This window comes from Polistes dominula, unplaced genomic scaffold (assembly GCF_049000335.1).
Source record: "Polistes dominula isolate Pdom_NZ unplaced genomic scaffold, Pdom_raw_medaka contig_27, whole genome shotgun sequence".
NCBI classification, from domain to species: domain Eukaryota; kingdom Metazoa; phylum Arthropoda; class Insecta; order Hymenoptera; family Vespidae; genus Polistes; species Polistes dominula.
Window position 1 is genome coordinate 41,122 of NW_028300906.1, and position 18,282 is coordinate 59,403.

General features: G+C 32.7%; 4 protein-coding genes and 1 long non-coding RNA gene across 11 annotated transcripts; 4 read left to right on the top strand and 1 right to left on the bottom strand.

Moving 5' to 3' along the window:
- The first annotated feature begins 474 nt into the window (after positions 1 to 474).
- On the top strand, positions 475 to 6,083 carry LOC107072520 (uncharacterized). 4 transcript variants are annotated; one of them, XM_089179746.1, is made up of 5 exons: positions 475 to 936; positions 1,085 to 1,456; positions 1,588 to 2,334; positions 2,884 to 4,887; positions 5,032 to 5,171. In XM_089179746.1, exons 1-5 carry the CDS (start codon positions 867 to 869, stop codon positions 5,142 to 5,144), a joined length of 3,306 nt encoding a protein of 1,101 aa, XP_089035872.1. In that variant the 5' UTR covers positions 475 to 866; the 3' UTR covers positions 5,145 to 5,171. The 4 variants fall into 4 exon arrangements, with proteins under 4 accessions (XP_089035872.1, XP_089035871.1, XP_089035873.1 ...); XM_089179745.1 differs by having other exon boundaries at positions 521 to 936; positions 5,166 to 6,083; XM_089179747.1 differs by having other exon boundaries at positions 728 to 936; positions 1,588 to 1,620; positions 5,166 to 6,083.
- Positions 6,084 to 6,229: 146 nt separating this feature from the next.
- LOC107072552 (uncharacterized) lies at positions 6,230 to 9,556 on the top strand. Of its 2 annotated transcripts, XM_015332584.2 has the most exons (4): positions 6,230 to 8,418; positions 8,688 to 8,826; positions 8,982 to 9,213; positions 9,377 to 9,556. In XM_015332584.2, the coding sequence occupies exons 2-4, from the start codon at positions 8,745 to 8,747 to the stop codon at positions 9,426 to 9,428; spliced, it is 366 nt and encodes a 121-aa protein (XP_015188070.1). In that variant the 5' UTR covers positions 6,230 to 8,418; positions 8,688 to 8,744; the 3' UTR covers positions 9,429 to 9,556. The 2 variants fall into 2 exon arrangements, with proteins under 2 accessions (XP_015188070.1, XP_089035903.1); XM_089179777.1 differs by lacking the exon at positions 6,230 to 8,418 and having other exon boundaries at positions 8,426 to 8,826.
- A 46-nt stretch (positions 9,557 to 9,602) lies between these two features.
- Positions 9,603 to 12,553, bottom strand: LOC107072554 (uncharacterized). 2 transcript variants are annotated; one of them, XR_016179013.1, is made up of 4 exons: positions 12,473 to 12,553; positions 10,027 to 10,392; positions 9,799 to 9,922; positions 9,603 to 9,733 (listed from the first exon to the last, which is right to left on the bottom strand). It is a non-coding gene; the product is annotated as an uncharacterized LOC107072554 (long non-coding RNA). The 2 variants fall into 2 exon arrangements; XR_001476599.2 differs by lacking the exon at positions 12,473 to 12,553 and having other exon boundaries at positions 10,027 to 10,749.
- On the top strand, positions 10,469 to 11,813 carry LOC107072551 (uncharacterized). Its single transcript, XM_089179774.1, has 3 exons — positions 10,469 to 10,590; positions 10,665 to 11,119; positions 11,197 to 11,813. The coding sequence occupies exons 1-3, from the start codon at positions 10,506 to 10,508 to the stop codon at positions 11,560 to 11,562; spliced, it is 906 nt and encodes a 301-aa protein (XP_089035900.1). The 5' UTR covers positions 10,469 to 10,505; the 3' UTR covers positions 11,563 to 11,813.
- An 89-nt stretch (positions 12,554 to 12,642) lies between the features above and the next one.
- Positions 12,643 to 18,019, top strand: cos (kinesin-like protein costa). 2 transcript variants are annotated; one of them, XM_015332581.2, is made up of 3 exons: positions 12,643 to 12,841; positions 12,954 to 13,065; positions 13,152 to 18,019. In XM_015332581.2, exon 3 carries the CDS (start codon positions 13,186 to 13,188, stop codon positions 15,853 to 15,855), a length of 2,670 nt encoding a protein of 889 aa, XP_015188067.2. In that variant the 5' UTR covers positions 12,643 to 12,841; positions 12,954 to 13,065; positions 13,152 to 13,185; the 3' UTR covers positions 15,856 to 18,019. The 2 variants fall into 2 exon arrangements, with proteins under 2 accessions (XP_015188067.2, XP_015188068.2); XM_015332582.2 differs by having other exon boundaries at positions 12,667 to 12,688.
- Positions 18,020 to 18,282: the final 263 nt, after the last annotated feature.

An 18,282-nucleotide genomic window follows, 5' to 3' on the forward strand; every position in this document is an offset into this window, starting at 1 on the left:
ATTTCATTATACGATCGTCAAAATATCAAATCTAATGGTAACTTCATTGGGTGAACTTAAAATTGTTGAAAAATAGAAAATTAGACAATCTTTTTTATATTCAAATTATGTAAAGTATTTTCTTTATAAATTATAATAATACATTATAACACTATAATGAAGTATACATTTGATATTCTTCTTTTATAAAGAAAACAATGCATATGCGACTACAATAGTATAGTGCTCGTTATTACTATCGATTAAATTATTATCAAACTTTCCAATATGAAATCCCCCGAAAGTGATACTTAGAAAGATGTGATATGGAAATGCCGCTTATCATCATAGTCATAAATGATGTTTCTTCAATAATCGATGGAGAGAGAGGGATACCCCAAGATCGAAAAATGTAAAACGGTTCGTTGAAACGGGTGGACCTTGACAGTGTTGAGTTTACGCGTAAAGAGTTTCTGCCAGTGAAAGTTTAGTCCAAAGTATCCAATAGATATCTTCTCTTATTTAATCATACATATACATAATCTAATCCAAATTTCTATGATATTATTATACGAATCGAAATATATGTACATATAGTCGCTAGTTTATCGAGTTTATCGATATTTTACGATTCTTCGTATTAATAATATTAACAACTACTTATTGATCTATCGAAAAAGAATATGAGAAAAACGAGTCGATTGAAATCTATTGGCAATTATTTTCAGACGTAAAATCCACTTGTGTGTGGTATATAAGATCTTGTACCGTGCAAGAGCTTCAGTCGTTCTTAACTCTTTGACCACAGAGATACTCCGATAGTAGAAATAAATCAACAAAAACAAATATCATAAGTTGCAATTACAGCCAAATTCGAAGTGAGAACCATGAGATTATTCGTGTATTTTGTGCCAGCGTTGGTACTTATTTTTATTCAAGATTCTTCAGCAAGACCTGGTGAGTTTCTAACTGTAACTATAAAATTAAGTTGAATTCTCTCTGATAAATGTGTTTCTATCAAATCTTTGAAATAATATATTCATTTATATTAGGGATATTATATAGTATAGTATATTGATATAAATATGTTTATCTGTTCGGTTAGGTTTACTCAGCGGTTTAACAAGTGGAAGTCTCTTGGATCCACTTGGACTCTTTAACAAACGAGATAAAAGTGAAGCTCAAAGCAGTGCTCAATCGTTAGGAACCAATTTGAATTTTGGACCTTTGGGCCTATCCACCAATTTGGCATCATCCTCGGCATCAGCTAGTGCCAATGGAGGAGGTTCTGCATCTGCCAATGCCAATGCCAATGCCAATGCCAATGCCAATGCCAATGCCAATGCTCAAGGGAATGGTGGAGCTAACGGTTATGGTGGAGCTACAGCCAACGCTGGTGCTACAGCCAACGCTGGTGCTACAGCCAACGCTGGTGCTGCAGCCAACGCTGGTGCTACAGCCAACGGCGGTGCACAAGGTAAGATAAAATTAGTCAATTTTCTACATCTTATTTGTATAATCGTCAAACAATTAGTCTATTTTTTGGTTAAATTATAAATGATCGGTACGAAAATATTTCGTTATCCATAATTCTTCTATTCAAACTAGGATATGATGGTTCTTCGAGTCTTTACAACAAAGGTATCAATGGCAATTATAATTTGAAACCAATTGATTATTCGAACAATGTTATTCCTTGGAATGGACAATATAACTTTTACGATGGTCCCTCACCTAATACCGGAAATGCTCAATCCAATGCTAATGCAAATGCTAATGCAAATGCTAATGCAAATGCTAATGCAAATGCTAATGTAAACAGTGGTAACAATAGAGGTAACAATAGAGGTAACAATAGAGGCAACAATAGAGGTGTTTCAATTCCATCAAATCCGGGTCCAACTTTGGGGCCTGTTTATACCGCTAATTATGGTCCATCTTATCCTGGCTACCAAGGAAATAGTAATTCTGGAAACTCTAATGCATATTCTAGTGCTCATGCAAATGCTAATGCTAATTCTAATAGGAATGAGCATGGATATAAAATACCCGAATCAATTCCTGTAAACGTTCCACCACAAATCATTCAACGACCACAGCCTATCTTACAGCAAAGACCAGTACCCCAACAACCTAGACCAATTATTCATAGTGTTCCCGAGTATCATAATTCGGCAACACTACCAATAATTATCGTCGAAGAGCAACAGCAACAACCAATTGGCAGACCAGGTAGATACCAGAATCGATATCCTCAACGTCAATCTTATAACCACCATCATCCACATAGACCAAAGCAACAACCTATTCAAATCGTCGTTATCGAGGAGGACAATACTCCAACTCAAGCTCAAGGTGAGCTTCGTTATCCAACTTGAAAGATCTCTTGTTCTTCGTTGACATTTCCATCTATATTTCTTATTCTATTTCTCGCATTCTTCTATCGAAGGCAGTTTGATCCAATTGCAAGAAGGATTTTATATGTTTTATTGCTATCTCTTTCTTGCTAACTTTCCATGAAGAAATCTGATGATAGTTTGTCAGATATCTCGTTGTGTATTTCATTTGTTCTTAAGTGGACGTACCTTATTATTATCTGCATATTCCAAAGTAAAATGCAGAAAATACTTTCGCTTGAACCTTTTGTGACCTTATAACCATAATGACTAAACTGATAATTCGTCAATTTTTACAGAACTACGATCAATTATTCTTCTATTGTATTCATCATCGTGTATTGTATTCATCGTTATGTATGTATCTGATTTACTTACCAGGTCTATGTAACGCACTTTTGTTCTTCCATGCTTAATTATGTTTGATTGTTGTTGTTGTTTTTTTTTTTTGTAAAGGTGCGAAGATACGTTGTAAGAAATAATATTAACAATTTGTTATTCTTTTTAGGTCATGGCAATTATGGTACACATTCTGGTGGAACTGGGCAGTATAATGGAAATTACGGTCTTGAAACAGGTCAAGGACGAAATCCTTTCCTAAATGGTGGATCAAATGCCAATGCCAATGCCAATGCAGCAGCGAATGCTGCAACAAATGTTAATAGCATTGGTCATTCTGGATCACATGGATACAATAATGAAAATGGTTATCTTGGTAACTTAGGAACAAACAATCCTTTCCTTAGTGGATCTGGAAGTGGCGGTGGAGCAAATTCCAACGCAAATGCAAATGCAAATGCAAATGCAAATGCAAATGCAAATGCAAACGCAAATGCAAATGCTCAGGGATACGGTCAAAAACCAATTGGAGCACACAATCCTTTCCTAAATGGTGGATCTAATAATAATGGTGGAAATTACCAAGGGCAGACACATGGTCAACAAATACCTACAACAATTCCATCGAAGCCTGGTTGTAGTACTTTGGGATGTAACAACGGCCCTTCAGTAATTATAATTGAACAAGATAAACCTAAAGGCATACCAACATTTCTACCTGGAACTAATTCTGGATATTATACAAATTCTGGTGGAAGTCAAGCAGATAGTTCGGCAAATGCTAATGCTGGAAGTTATGGTGGTGGTGGACAAAATCAGCCTATCAAGGATACCCCAATCATTTTAAATGGACCTAATTACGGTGGTCAGCCTAAATATCCAAATATCGGAGGTTCAGGAAACTTAGGTTATGGAAGTGGTAGCGGTTCGGCAGGATCCAATGCAAATGCCGATGCGTCGGCTAATGCTGGAAGTTCTGGATCTGGTTATGGTGGTCAAGGAATCGGACCAATCAAAGGTACTTCTACATTAAACCTTGGAGGATCTGGATCAGGAAACTTGGGGAGTGATTATGGTTATGGTGGTGGCTCGACAGGAAATTTGGGAAGTGGTTATGGAAGTGGTAGCAGTTCGACAGGATCCAATGCAAATGCCGATGCGTCGGCTAATGCTGGAAGTTCTGGATCTGGTTATGGTGGTCACGGAATCAGACCAATCAAAGGTACTTCTACATTAAATCTTGGAGGATCTGGATCAGGAAACTTGGGGAATGATTATGGTTATGGTGGTGGCTCGACAGGAAATTTGGGTGGTTATGGAAGTGGTAGCGGTTCGACAGGATCCAATGCAAATGCCGATGCGTCGGCTAATGCTGGAAGTTCTGGATCTGGTTACGGTGGTCAAGGAATCGGACCAATCAAAGGTACTTCTACATTGAATCTTGGAGGATCTGGATCAGGAAATTTGGGTGGTTACGGATATGGTGGTGGCTCTACAGGAAACTTGGGAAGTGGTTATGGAAGTGGTAGCAGTTCGGCAGGATCCAATGCAAATGCGGGAAGTTTAGGATTTGGAGGAGGTAGTGGATCTGGTGGTACACCATTTGGTGGAAGTAATGGCGGAGGAATTGGCGGAGGAATTGGCGGAGGAATTGGAGGAGGTAGTGGATCTGGAGGTGCATCGTTTGGTGGAAGTAATGGCGGAGGAATTGGCGGAGGAATTGGCGGAGGATTTGGCGGAGGAATTGGAGGAGGTAGTGGATCTGGAGGTGTACCATTTGGTGGAAGTAATGGTGGAGGAATTGGCGGAGGTTCAGGATTCGGTGGAGGTTCTGCCGGATCTAGTGCCAGTGCTAATGCCGATGCAAACGCTGGAGCTTCCGGTGGGTCTAATGGTTTTGGAAGTGGAAACATAAATGGATTCGGAGGACAAGGAGGCTCAAGCGGCGGTTACGGTGGACATCATGGTGGTTCTGGAAATTTAAGTGGAGGATACGGTTCTTCTGGATCAAATGCTGTTGCCAATGCTGAAGCTAATGCTAATGCTAATGCTGGAAGTTCAGGTGGTTCAGGAGGATCAGGATTTAATGGTGGTGGGTTAGGCCAACAAGGAGGTTACGGAAACATCAAGGGATCTGGTTTAGGATACGGTGGATCTTACGGAGGATCATCAGGTACATTTTAATTATTCTAAATGACCGAGAAATCAAGTCAATTTTTCGAATACCTTTGATCGAAACACTGTAACTCTCTCTCTCTCTCTCTTTAATTTAGCCCAACAATAGTCAATTAACCTTAGCTTCATTTCATTAATTTAGCTGGAGATCTGACGCGAATTGATCGTCATTCAGGATCAAACGACTCGACAAAATTATCATCCTCAGCTGCTTTTATGGAAGCTGTTTCATCGGGTCTGATCTTAATTAAATGATTGGTGTATTCCCTTGTACAGGATCAAACGCTTACTCCGATGCTAAATCTACTGCTAATGCTGGGGGATCATCCAATGCCGATGCAAATTCCAATGCGTATTCAAATGGTAGTGGTGGTGGATCAGCAAATAGTTCCAGTAAATCTTCTGCGTTCACTCATGGATCTGGCTCGGCTAGTGCCAAAGCCAACGCTAATGCATCCAGTAGTTCTTTAGGATTCGGATCTAAATCATCAGCATCCAGTCACGCATCTGCTACTGCTGATACCAATGACATGCTCATATTCCCAGACTGAATTGAACGTTTCTACAAGGAACTTTGAATCTTCGCTAAGTAATCGATAATATCAATTGCACGATCAGTTGCACGATCAGTTGCACGATCAATTAAGTTTTCTTCTTTCTTTTGTCTCCACAACTCTCTTGTAATTAATATATTATTTTACAATCGTTGATTGTAAAAAAAGTTTCATTCGCGGTTTTATCGAATTATTATATTATATTTTGTTCCCGAATTTAAATAAAAAATGCATGAGATATTGCAAATAAAAAGCTCGTGCTTCAGTAGCTTTTATTATTTAATATTATTTCAATGGATAAGAATCGATGAATGACATAATACTCGAATTATCTATTTAAATTTCGATAAGTCACACGTGATTAATTGTTAATAACGTCGAATCGAAGATTATACGCGAATCATTTTTGTTCACATTAGAATAGACTTTGTGTAACGTTTATGGTAGTTTGTAAAGTATCATTTTATGTTCCCTCAAGCTATTTGTCGATATTATTAACGTAAATATCTAATGTTAGATTAAACATATGTACGTATACGAGCGCTCGCTTAGATAAATCATTTCGATTTGGAAATAACGACGAAGTTGAAACATTAAAATATGTTTATACAAAATAAAAGAAAAAATACAGTATTTAATATTCCTGTGTGTGTGTGTGTGTATCTTTTATAAAAGGCATAAACATGTTTATAGAAGTGTGGAATCAAAAAAGACAGATATTTATTTAAAGAAGATAAGATAAAATAACGTTGTGTCGTATGCATTTTCTTGTAATTTCTTGGTAATTACCGAGAATCATTTTAAAATCGAACATTATGTTTTGATTTTTCCTAGAAATTCTTCTCTATTATCAACTTCTTATATCGTATGCGTTTGACGTATGTTTTTTTTTTTTTTTTTTTTTTTTTTAAATTGTTTTTTTTATTTATGTAGTTTTTTTACGTAATATGTTATTGCGCGTTTTATTTGAGAACTCGAAGAAATTCAAAATCAAATTAACCAAAGATGATTGGTTAATTTATTACAATGTATTATTTTAATAGCACAATACGTATAATAGAACGAATTATTACGATATTTGTGTATAATTGATATATGTCCAAAAAGAGTAACTTTAAAACATGTTTCGAAAAGGAGGAGACTCCTCAGTTATACCAATAATATATGGTAGGTATATTTTCTTGTTGGTCCTCGAATTGGTTGATCAACGAGTTCGAACACCACACATCTTTCTATCGTTGTTTATTTATATGCAGGAAGAAACTGAGAGAGGAGAAAGAAATAAAAAAGAAAAAGAGGGAGAGAAAGAAAGAATCGTAAATGCACGTCGGCATTGTACCATTGAGACGAGATTCTTTTTGGGTACGTGTGAAAAAGAATGAACAAAGGAAAAATGAATCTTCTTGGTTCTCAGGCGGTCTGCCGGTCGGTCGGCCGGTCGGTCGGCCGGTCGGTCGGCCGGTCGGTCGTCGGTCGGTCGGTGTTATACGGATTAACTCGTTTTAAAGAGATCCATACCATGTTCGGGTCGTACGATTGAAGCCAGTTATGCAAGCAAGGATCTCTCCTTCGTACTTCAAAGTACCACTAGTACTTCTCTTTCAAACATGCTTTTTAAACAACGCTCTCGAGGACATTTAAAAATGTCGGGGTTTTTAACTTTTCTTTTTCAACTAAATTTATTTTTTCATATTTAAATGCGATGTGAGATCTTTTGGATCTTTTGAACCTTCAAATACGTTTTAAATATTCTATTTATTATTTACAATATTTTTGGTTTCTTTGAAATTCATACACATATTAACTTATTTTTCTTATAACATACGTCGTTATTATTAGATTGGGGGTGGCTGACACTTTTGGTTATTTACAGTAAATAAAGTGTACAGTTAAAACAAAAGACAATTACAAGAAATAAAAACAAAACACCCTCTTCTCTCGAGATTTCCTGAGAAGCAAGTTTGCTTTATACCGATACCAGTCACCAGATGTTCTTCAAAATAAAAGCAACGAAATAACGCGCCAGGTTCGATGCAGAGAGAGAGAGAGAGAGAGAGAGAGAGGGTTGGGGTTTACAGCACAAAGGGAAGCCAAAAGGAGGAGGACTCGTAAAAAGCAAACACATAAAATGGAAATTCGAAAAGCATCGAGCAATGACCGGACAATCTGCACACGCGATCTTCTCAGTGCCGTCTCAGTGCAGTCTTCGATTTGTAATACTACCCTTCTCTTCATTGAAAATTAAACTGACTGCACAGTCAATAAATTCCCAAATATTAATAAGTTCAATTATCTTATGTCCATAATACATTTGTGTGTGTATGGTTTTTACATAACATATCTCGTGATCAACTTCTGCAATAAGTATGGAGTATTGAAGTATTATTGAATGAAAAATACTCGACAAAACAAAGTGCTAGGAAAAAAAGGTTATTAGAAGAAAAATACTCATTGTTCAATTGTGTGATATATTTGAATATACGAGAAATTTGTAAAACAGCTGCTAAATAAAAAATAGTAGACACAAACGAGTCAGAATAATAAATAATAAGAGGAGGTTGTTACTCCCATCGTTAACCACAGTTTAGACGGCCCTGTAGGGCACGCGATTTTAGCAGCCGACTGGTAAACCAGTCAACAAGAATATAGGAACGAGATGGAATAACAGAGAGGAGGGAGAGTAAAAGAGAAAGAAACAGAGTAGAAATCTAAAAAAACGAAATAGAAAGTGGTTTGTCCAGGGCAAGTAACTACAGTCTCCGACGCTTTTAAAGCGCCTCCTTCTCCCGTATACAGACCATGCATGGTGTGTTCTTGTTTTCCACACACACACACACACACACACACACACACATACACACCATAGCATCAAGGTGCTGTAGTACGGTGCTGTCTTGAAAGTTCCCGCATCATTGTGCCCGCATTTCTCGTGCGGTTGTCGACTCGGAAAGTACAATATCTTCTGGTTATCCTCGGTGAGTAGACACAATTTCTTCGTCTTCCTTGAAATATTAATGTTGTATACTTACAAGAGTAACGTTAAAATATAATACATTTCTTTTCTTTTTATTTTTCCTTTTTTTCATTTCGTACACGTCTTCGATAATTATTATTATTATTATTATTGAATATTTAGTTGGTCAGATTTCGAGCAGCAAAGATTACTACTCTCTGTCAAGATTTTCACGCTCATGACATTTGTCACAATTGATTTTTGTCTTTGCTTCTTTGTTTCTCTTCGAAGGTTTGAAAAATTCAACATTCTTGGAACAATTATATGTAATAAATTACATTTAGAAATATGAGGAAGCTTTTGGCTCTTTCGGTAATCATATTGGCAAGTGTAATGATCAACGCTCAAGGACAAGTATCCCCTCCAAAACGTAAGCAATGCAATTTACTATGCGAGCAGTTAGTGTCACTTACAATTAGAAAAGAAAGAAGAAACATTTGGATATAGCATTAAATACATAGATAGATAGCATTAAAAGCGATACAGTATTTGACAAATAATTGTTTTAATATTTCTTCTAAACAGCATCAGTCTATGGAACAACCTTCGACGAAATTATCGTATCGTCCAATTTAAGTGTACGAAGAAAATCAAAGGAAAACCGTCAAGGCAAAAGATTACTTTCAAATGTACCATCGGGTACTACCGGTTCGCCAGAAAAATCCACTCCAGTTGCATCCAGGCTCGTGTCCAATGACGGCAGTCGTGTTACACCAGTGAAAAGAACAAAACGCGAATCTATTATAAGCCAAACAAGGTAATTACAAACTACAAACATTCAATGGCAATTAAACCATGGTAATGAAACATTTCATTAAAAAATACAAGATACATTTTTGAGAAAATCTGACAAATTAATGTAAAGAACAATTAAATCATATGAAAATAGAGTAATACTATTATTATAATAAATATCTTAGATATTTGGATCTGGGAGTCGCGGGATACTTGCTGAAGTCTCAGAAAGGATAAAAATGAAAAAACAAGGAGGACAACCGCACAATTCCCACACCCCCTCATCTGTGATCACACCTTTCGACTACCTTTCGGACTCGGCTCATGTATCAAAAATTGAATAAAAATTTCTCTGTTTCATAACACTTTCAGTGTATATGAATCTATCCTGTATCAGGATCCTCCTACAAATAATTATTATTCCTAACATTATATTATCCTTTCTACATTTTTTTGTAGATAATAGGCGATATGCGGTCCATGCGTAGCTTATCGATAAGATAGTTATGTAAGCAAGCCCTTCTGACATAATTGGGAGTTATCTAAACGTCGAAGTGAAAGTTCTATTAACTATTATGTTAACTTACTAACAATTTTCAATTGTTACCTTCACTACTTCTTAGTTAATCAATCCCCAAAATAATCAAGTTGTATTAGTTGTAATAATATTTCTTCATAATAGCGCCAAATAAATATAGAATAAGCCATTTTTAGAGTCCATCATGGGAGCGCTAAAATAATAACATTAATGTTAATTAAAGAATAGAAGTGTCTATTTTTATTGAAAAGCTCATTTATCGCATATGATCTATATACTTTCCTCCTTGATATTCACCTTTAGACATTATCCTCTATGAAAATACTTTTGTTCCATGTAATCGTCTATATGACTGTTTGATGATTGTCACGTACGTCATTTTTGTTTCTTTTTGTTTTCACGTGACACGTGGTTAAATGAAAATTATGCAATTGTATCATTTGTTGTTCCCTTCGTTACAATCTTTAATTATCTCTTTATTTAATAAATTATTATGTATATATATATATATATACCGTCGCACAGCAGACGCGCAACGTTCGGAAAGCCATATAAACAATATTAAATAAAAGAATAGAAATAAAAGACTGATAGAGGACAAGCGAGTGAGTTTATTGTTTGATTTCGAAGAGGAGGGTGAATCATAGAACAATCAAAATTAACCTAAAAGGATAAAACAAAGCGCGTTGTTTTAGCTGTTTTAATTTGTTTGATGTTTCATTACATTGAATTATATTTGCAAATACGTATGATTAATTAAGTGAATATTTGAAAGAATGCCGAATAGAGAAGGAGATAATAGACTTGATGAAGAAAATACAAAGGAGCTCGGAGCATATTCATCTGAATTTTCGGAGGAAGGTAAAATAATAGAAGTAAATATATAAGTAATAATATAAAAGTATGAAAAAATAAAAAATCACATTTGTTGACAGATAAAATTGGGGAAGGTTCTTTATTAAAAAACAAGTTAGAAAAGGATTTAATAAAAGAAAAGAAGGAGGAGGCGGCGGCGGCAGGCGGCAGTAGAAAAATATTGCAAAAACAGTTGGATAATTCAATTGATGATATACTAAAGAGGAGCATTAATTTGAATATAGATTTATATAGATTTTCTGGAATGCAATGCATTAAAATGAACAACATTAGCATATTCGAATTTTCAACAGGAGTAAATGTTACGAAGGATAATTTATTTTGCGTAGAAATTGTCAATACTGATGATAATTTGAAATTAGGAAAATGGGTGATGCCACCTTCAACCGACATGGAGGATATTCTTTCGGAGTTTCCACTGGATAAACATACAAATTTAAAATCATTTTTAAAATGTTGCAAACAACACGTCAATTGTTATAGTGATCGTCAAGAACAATATAACAATTTAAAGGTTAGGTATAATAAATTGAACAGGAGAGGAGTAGATTCAGTTTAATGATTAATATTTATTGTATTTTTGTGTGTTAGAATATTATTTCAAATCTAGAAAAGTGTTCCTTAGACGCCAATCTTGGATTGACACGAATTCATTTACACATGTCAGGAATAGAAGTGATAAATGATCCTGAGCAAATATATAATATTATTCTGTTTATGGCATATAAATCAAACGAAGCACTTCCATATTTAATAAGTATTGAGAAAGAAGACAATACTTTGTCGCCAAAAATAAATAAAATATTTCAGAAATATTTCAAACCATTCAAGAACGTCAATTTGTGCGCTGCATTCGAACAAATTATTGATGATAATCGTCATTTTATTTGGAAGAAAGTATCTAAAGTTTCCAATAACTTTGATGAGTACATAACGGTATGTACACTTAGTTTTTAACATATTATTACGTATTCGTTACATGCACAAATAATACAATTAAACATAAATAATGTAATGTAAACAAATTATATCCTATCCTATCCTACCCTATAATAAGAATTATTCTAAATATATAGGAAGAAAAAGATGAAGAAAAAAAAGATGAAGAAAGTAGCCTTGAAAACGATTTGACAGAGTTGCAAATGGAAAATGGAAATAGTAAATACTCGTCAAATTCAATAGAAGAGGATAAAGCAAAATCAAAATCTAATAAGAGAGGAGGAAAAAAGATAAACAAGCAAAAGAAAGATTTTCAAACAACTTCTACGAGTACTATTATAACGAAGGCAAAAGAAAAAGAACAACAAATTTCAGTTGGTGAAAAGAAGCAGGTAGAAGCAGCCTTAAACGGAAATATATTTACAAAAAATAAGAAAATAGACCAATCAACCAAGAATTTCGTTTCGAATAAAACGACGAAAACTTCCTTGAAGGAAAATCCTGATAAATACTTTAGCAGCACACCCAAATTAAATAAAAGAAAAACAAAATTGAACGATATACGTCTTTCAGAGATTAGTTCAATTTCATCCTTATCGACGAATATGGAATCAAAAAAAGATTTGACAAATATTTTGAATGAAAATGATGATAATTCTTTATCGGTCAACGAACGTCAAAATGACATGCAAAGAAGGGAATTATTGAAAACAATAAGGGAGAAGAAAGATGTTAACAAAAATAATACTGGCAGGAAAACGAATAAACGAGGAAATATTAAAAAACAACAAAACAAAAAAGGCAATTGATCGTAATTTCATCAATCATTTGATTGATTCCTTTTCATCGGATTATTTCATTAAAATTAACCTTATTATTATACTTGAGCATTTATTAAATAGAAAAGAAATAAATTGATGTTACTTACTAAATGAAAATCTTTTCATTGAATTCCACACATAATAGGAAGACAATTAATATGTAATATACGTTTGTAAATTGAATAAAAATATATCGAACGATTAATAAATAAGCTAGCGAGAGATATCTCGATAGATATCGACAAATATCGACAAATATCGACAAAGATGGCAGCAACGATGAACGAACGTGAATAAGTGACAGTTAGCCTTGCTTACGCACAGTAAGCTTTTTTCTTTTTTCACTACTGTGCGTTTTATTAAGTGTACAATTACAATACAGTTACAATATAATTACAAATGTATTTATTATTTCATTTTACAAAACGTGGACAAGAAAAATTCATTTATTCGATTGGTGGTGGTTATGTTAATAGGTTAGAAATTGACAAGTGTTACAAGTGATATTTTTATTTCTCTCCCTTCTCTCTCTCGCTCTCTCTAATGTTTCTCTCTAAATGTACTTTTCTTTCTGTGTTTATTTTGCAGAATGGTGACAAAGTTAAATGCAAATGAGATTGCATTGAGGTTTATGTGTAATCAACTAAGCAAGAGAAAATATGTAACTTGTTGTTGAAGATAGATAGGAAAGGAACTCATTGTAAGTATTTACAATTTATTATTACATTATTATTATACATATATGTTATTATACATATTAATGATTATTCTTGTTTGATTGAAAAGTTAAGAATCATCAATCAGAGAATTAAAAATCAAAATGATGCATTACGGGCCTTGGATTCATCAACAAGCAGCAATCTTGGATAACCATCAGTATTATACTCCGTATATTCCTGTGATGGCACAATTTCAACATCGTAATCATGAACAACAAGATTTGGACGAAGAAGAAAGCGAACAAACTGGAGATGAAACGCATGATACTATGACTTCTGCTACGTCAGGAGAACGCAGTTCTAGCGCTGACCTTTTCAGATTACAATTTGCAGCAACGCAATGGTCAAAGTTAGTTTCTAACGCGGAAGGATTATTCAATAAACTTATGACAAGTAATATCTTACCACATACAGAACAAGATCAAATTGAACAATGGCTTTGCATGAAACAGGAATACGAAGAGTGTATTACTAATGACGATGTGGCTAGTTTACATGGTTTTCCGGAAAATACTAGAAAATCTTTAGAGAGAATTGAAGAGGTAACAGAAACTGATGAGAAAACTGACGAATCTATAAATAGAGGAGGAGAATTGAAAAATAATTCTAATAGTTCGTCAGTCACTGATAGCGATGTATCAGAAGCCGAAGATGAAGACGATGAGGATGAAGACGAGGACGAGGACGAGGATGAGAACGAGAACGAGGACGAGGACGAGGACGATCATAGCGATGAAAGTCAAAGCTCAGAAAGTCCCGACTTTTTAGAAAAACTCAACGAGTGTATGAATAAATTGAAAATAGATACAGATACTATTGTTGAGTCAAAGAAAGATGATATATTTAGAAAAAGTAATATAGAAATTCTTCCAACTATGATCAAATCCATTAATGCTAATAATAATTATGTTCCATTAGCGAAACCAATTGCTACTAGAAATCCAAATTCTAGACGAAATTCTATGCTTCCTGGTTCAGAAATGTGTAACGAAGTGTTAGCTTTTAATGATAACTTCAAACCATATCATCAAAATCATATGCTTAATAAACATACTAAAACAAATCAATTGACAGATAGTAGTAATAATATTTTGGACAATTACACCTTACAAGTAACACTTGCTAATGAAAATAATCATCTTACTGTTCAGCAAAATGATGATAATTCTCCAGATTTATTAATAGATGCTCTTAAAACTAGTGATGTTCCAGAACCGATCAAAGAATTAAAATCATTGACGTTAAATAACGAAGCTAAGCAAACACAAGTGAGAAAAATTCAATCAGATTTAGATGGAGCTCATAAACGTATAGAGGAATTGCAAACGACTATAAAAATCAAGGAACGTTTTATTGCAGATATGGTGAAAAATTCCGATGCTAGAGCTAGCGCTAAATATAGATTTCAAAGAAAATGGAGTAAATTAGAGGAAGAATATTACAATACTAGATCTCAATTAGCTCAAGCAGAAAATGCATCTATCTATAAGGATTCGGAAGAAAAGTCAGCCCATAAAAAGGAAATCGAATTATATAAAAATATAGCGATACATTATGAAAAAAGATTAATGGATATAGAAATGATCAAACAGATAGCCGGTGATTCGGCTAAGAAAGTTTTGGAGCTTGAAAGTTCATTGAATACATCGAAAAAACAAATGGAAAAATTAAAAAAACAATTGAAAAAGGAGGAAGAACGTAAAAGAGCATTGGAAGATGAATTGGCGGAAGATCAGAAAAAGATTCGTGAATTGGAAGAGAAATATAATTTAACGGCATCTAAATTAAAAGAAATCCAATCGGAGAGTGAAGATGAAAAGAATAATACTAAATTGAAGGCTGCTGCTGGTGGTGGTGGCGGTGGTGGTGGTTGTTCTGAGAAAAAGAAAAATTTACAAGATGTCAGCGCTAGAATATCTCATCTTGATCATGTTTTGAAAGAAAAATCAATGGATTTAGAGAGAACAGCGGATACTGATGAGAAGGAAGCGCTTCGTCATGAAATTCGAAATTTAAGGCGTACGAGAGATTGTCTGGTTGATGAAAAATGTGATTTGGATGAAAAATTTCAAAAAGAAAAAACTTTAACTACAGTAGAGGAACGTCAATTGTTAGAATGTGGAGAAACTATCGAAGCAATAGACGCAATGATAGAGCATAAAAATGAAATGATCTGTGGACGAAAAGGTTTCGATGAAAATCAATCTCAACGTGAAAAGGGAGAACGTATGTTAATGGAACGATTGGCTAAACTTTCTGACGGTGAAATGAGAACTCTGTTTTATAAATATTTTCTTAAGGTGATCGATCTGAAAGAGAGTTCGAAAAATTTGGAAGTCCAAACTGCTGAACTTGAAACTCACGTTGAGGTTCAGGAATGGCGCATACAAACATTAACTAATGCTTTAAAACAAACTAAATTGGAAGCTGAAAGAAGAATTGTATTGATGCAAAGAGAACACGAAGAAAAATTACATTTAATGTTTAGGCATATTGCTGAGGAAACAAGTAGTTCGGGACATGAGAGATTAGATAATGATACAGAATTAACCAAATATAAAAGAGAAAATCGAGCTTTGAGAAAACGATTGGCAGATGTTGAAGCTTTGATTAAAGGCCCAACGGCACCACGTACAGCAAGTCCAGCCAAAATTCCACAACAAGGATTGAAACAAATTTCTGCCGCTGGTCGTCCTATAACCAAAGTAACTAGACAACGTAATAAGCTCATAATACAAAAGACTACTGACTGTGAAAAGAGAAAACCGTGAGTCTTATTTCATTCACATTTATCTTCATATCAACAGTTCAAATTCAATCATTTGCATATACATGCAATGATTATTATGTCCTTTTTATGTATGTCCATTAATACTTAAATGTCAAAATCAAGTAGTTCTTATATTAAGTCAAACTTGTTACAACATGTTACCATAGTTATGCCATAGTATAATAGACAAATTAATAATGCATGCAATAATAATTCTTATAACTTATTGCATATGTATATTATGTATCATCGTATATGTACAACAGTAGAAGAAACACTTAAAATCATTATTTATACAACACTATATGTAGTATAATCTTAACTAAATCTAATAAAATAACTTGAATTAAAGAAAACATTTCACATTTCAAAGTGACAGAATCAAATGATAAAATAAAATAAAATGAAATGAATGAAATATATATATATATATAAATTGTGTGAATATAAATAGACAAATTTCACGTTACTGTGTGTGCCACACTGTATTTTAACCAATTTCTATCTATTTCAGTTATTATAATTTATTGTAATCTTTGTAAATAAACAAAAATTCGTCTTATATATTATAAATTTAATACAATAATTCATTGCGATAAAAAATTACATTTACATTTATTTACAAATCATCGATTTTTAACTTGTAATTTTTGTATTTATCTGTATGATGTAATTAATATTATATATATATAAAATTAAGTTGATTTACTCTTATAAAAGATACTTCATAAGGATGGAATAATAATAATAATAAAAAAAAAGAAATGTTTTTATTTAATACAGGTTTTATGTTTTTTTTCAATTTGTTTATATAATAAAGATTAAATTTATACACATAGAGATATATAATAGTAATTAACCGATAATGACTAAATGAAATTTACTTAACAGTTTTACAATACGGTTTGTATGTAAAAAATACTTTCTATATTATTAACTTTACATATATTGATCTTTTTACTAATATTTACAATATAAGAAGAACAATAAATGTGTAAATGTCGTTACTGCAACTCTGAAATGGCACTAAACAATAAATAGAATTGTATTTAGAGAACAGTCAATTGAAGATGTAAATTCACTATTAATTAATAATATTATGTTGATTTTTAAGTACCATTTCTGAGTTTAAATAATAATAATAATAATAATAATAATAATATATTTTATTATGATGACAGCACAAGTACTAAAGTACTGTTAATTTTTCTTATTTTTCTTTCTTTGTTTTTTCTTCAATATGAACAAGTCACTTTTGTTTCAAAGTTTTCAACAAGATTATAAGTGAAAAAATAAGTTAGAAAAATTAACGTTTATGTGTGCTTGCTAATTCTTACATAATATATATGCATAATATCTTTTCTTTCTCATACGATATTTCAAGAGTTCAAATAAAAACTATTTAAAATTGATGGAAATGTATAGAATATTATCAAATAATGATTACACACAGAATAATATAGACGATATTACAAAAAATTTTCATACCATTTCCAAACAATTTATCATTACTTCACGTACTGATATTTAGGGCATACAGATTTCATGATTACAAAGCTTTATCGGCAAGATGAACAAATAATCTTTACAATATACTTCAGATTAAACTAATTTCAAATAACAAGATAATATACAACGAACAAGTTACAATAGACAAGTGCAATTTTCTTCATTGAGCAAAAAAAAAAAAAAAGAAAAGAAAAAGTAATCGAATAGTTGCAATATTTAATAATAAATTTATCTAACATACTATTATATAATAATATTATATATTGTAATTATACCCTTTGATGTTCTTATGCATACATAATTATAAAACTGAAAAGGGATCTTTTAATACACATACATACACACACACACACATACCATATATGTATATATTTATATTTATATTCATATATAATTTTTTATTTATATATATATGGATATTTGCTATTTAGAAATGTGTTGATTTGTGAAACTGATCTATTAATATTTATGTTGTTAATCAATTTTCATGATTTTTATTAAAGTTGTTTTTTTATTTTTTTTTATTTTTACGTGATTCAACATTTCAGATATATACTTTTTTATCAAATCAAATGTATATATATATATATATATATCACACACGCTTCTAATAAAAAGTACAAGAATTATTGTAATGATATGTTTCGTAAAAGTAATTATTGTATATCGAAAATATTACAATATAGAAAAGGTCAACTTTTATTCATCATTTAATCCATCGCTATATATAAATATGCAATAAGCATAATATATATTTTCTTCTGTGGTCCAATGTAGATGATAATTTCACGTATATTGTGTTTATTCTTTTAATATATTCTAATGTCTATTATATATAGTTGCAAAGTTACGTTGTGCGTATTAATGATTTGTTAATTATGTCGTTTAAAAACTAAAAATTGCTTTCATTTAAAATAAA

Excerpts from the sequence above, each read along its gene's own strand:
- LOC107072520 (XM_089179745.1), top strand. The coding sequence starts at position 867 with ATGAGATTATTCGTGTATTTTGTGCCAGCGTTGGTACTTATTTTTATT. Across the intron at positions 937-1,084 it reads AGATTCTTCAGCAAGACCTG|GTTTACTCAGCGGTTTAACA; the intron begins GTGAGTTTCTAA and ends CTGTTCGGTTAG. Across the intron at positions 4,888-5,165 it reads ATCTTACGGAGGATCATCAG|GATCAAACGCTTACTCCGAT; the intron begins GTACATTTTAAT and ends TCCCTTGTACAG.
- LOC107072552 (XM_015332584.2), top strand. The coding sequence starts at position 8,745 with ATGAGGAAGCTTTTGGCTCTTTCGGTAATCATATTGGCAAGTGTAATG. Across the intron at positions 8,827-8,981 it reads ACAAGTATCCCCTCCAAAAC|CATCAGTCTATGGAACAACC; the intron begins GTAAGCAATGCA and ends TCTTCTAAACAG. Across the intron at positions 9,214-9,376 it reads TCTATTATAAGCCAAACAAG|ATATTTGGATCTGGGAGTCG; the intron begins GTAATTACAAAC and ends TAAATATCTTAG.
- LOC107072551 (XM_089179774.1), top strand. The coding sequence starts at position 10,506 with ATGCCGAATAGAGAAGGAGATAATAGACTTGATGAAGAAAATACAAAG. Across the intron at positions 10,591-10,664 it reads ATCTGAATTTTCGGAGGAAG|ATAAAATTGGGGAAGGTTCT; the intron begins GTAAAATAATAG and ends ATTTGTTGACAG. Across the intron at positions 11,120-11,196 it reads AACAATATAACAATTTAAAG|AATATTATTTCAAATCTAGA; the intron begins GTTAGGTATAAT and ends TTTGTGTGTTAG.
- cos (XM_015332581.2), top strand. The coding sequence starts at position 13,186 with ATGATGCATTACGGGCCTTGGATTCATCAACAAGCAGCAATCTTGGAT.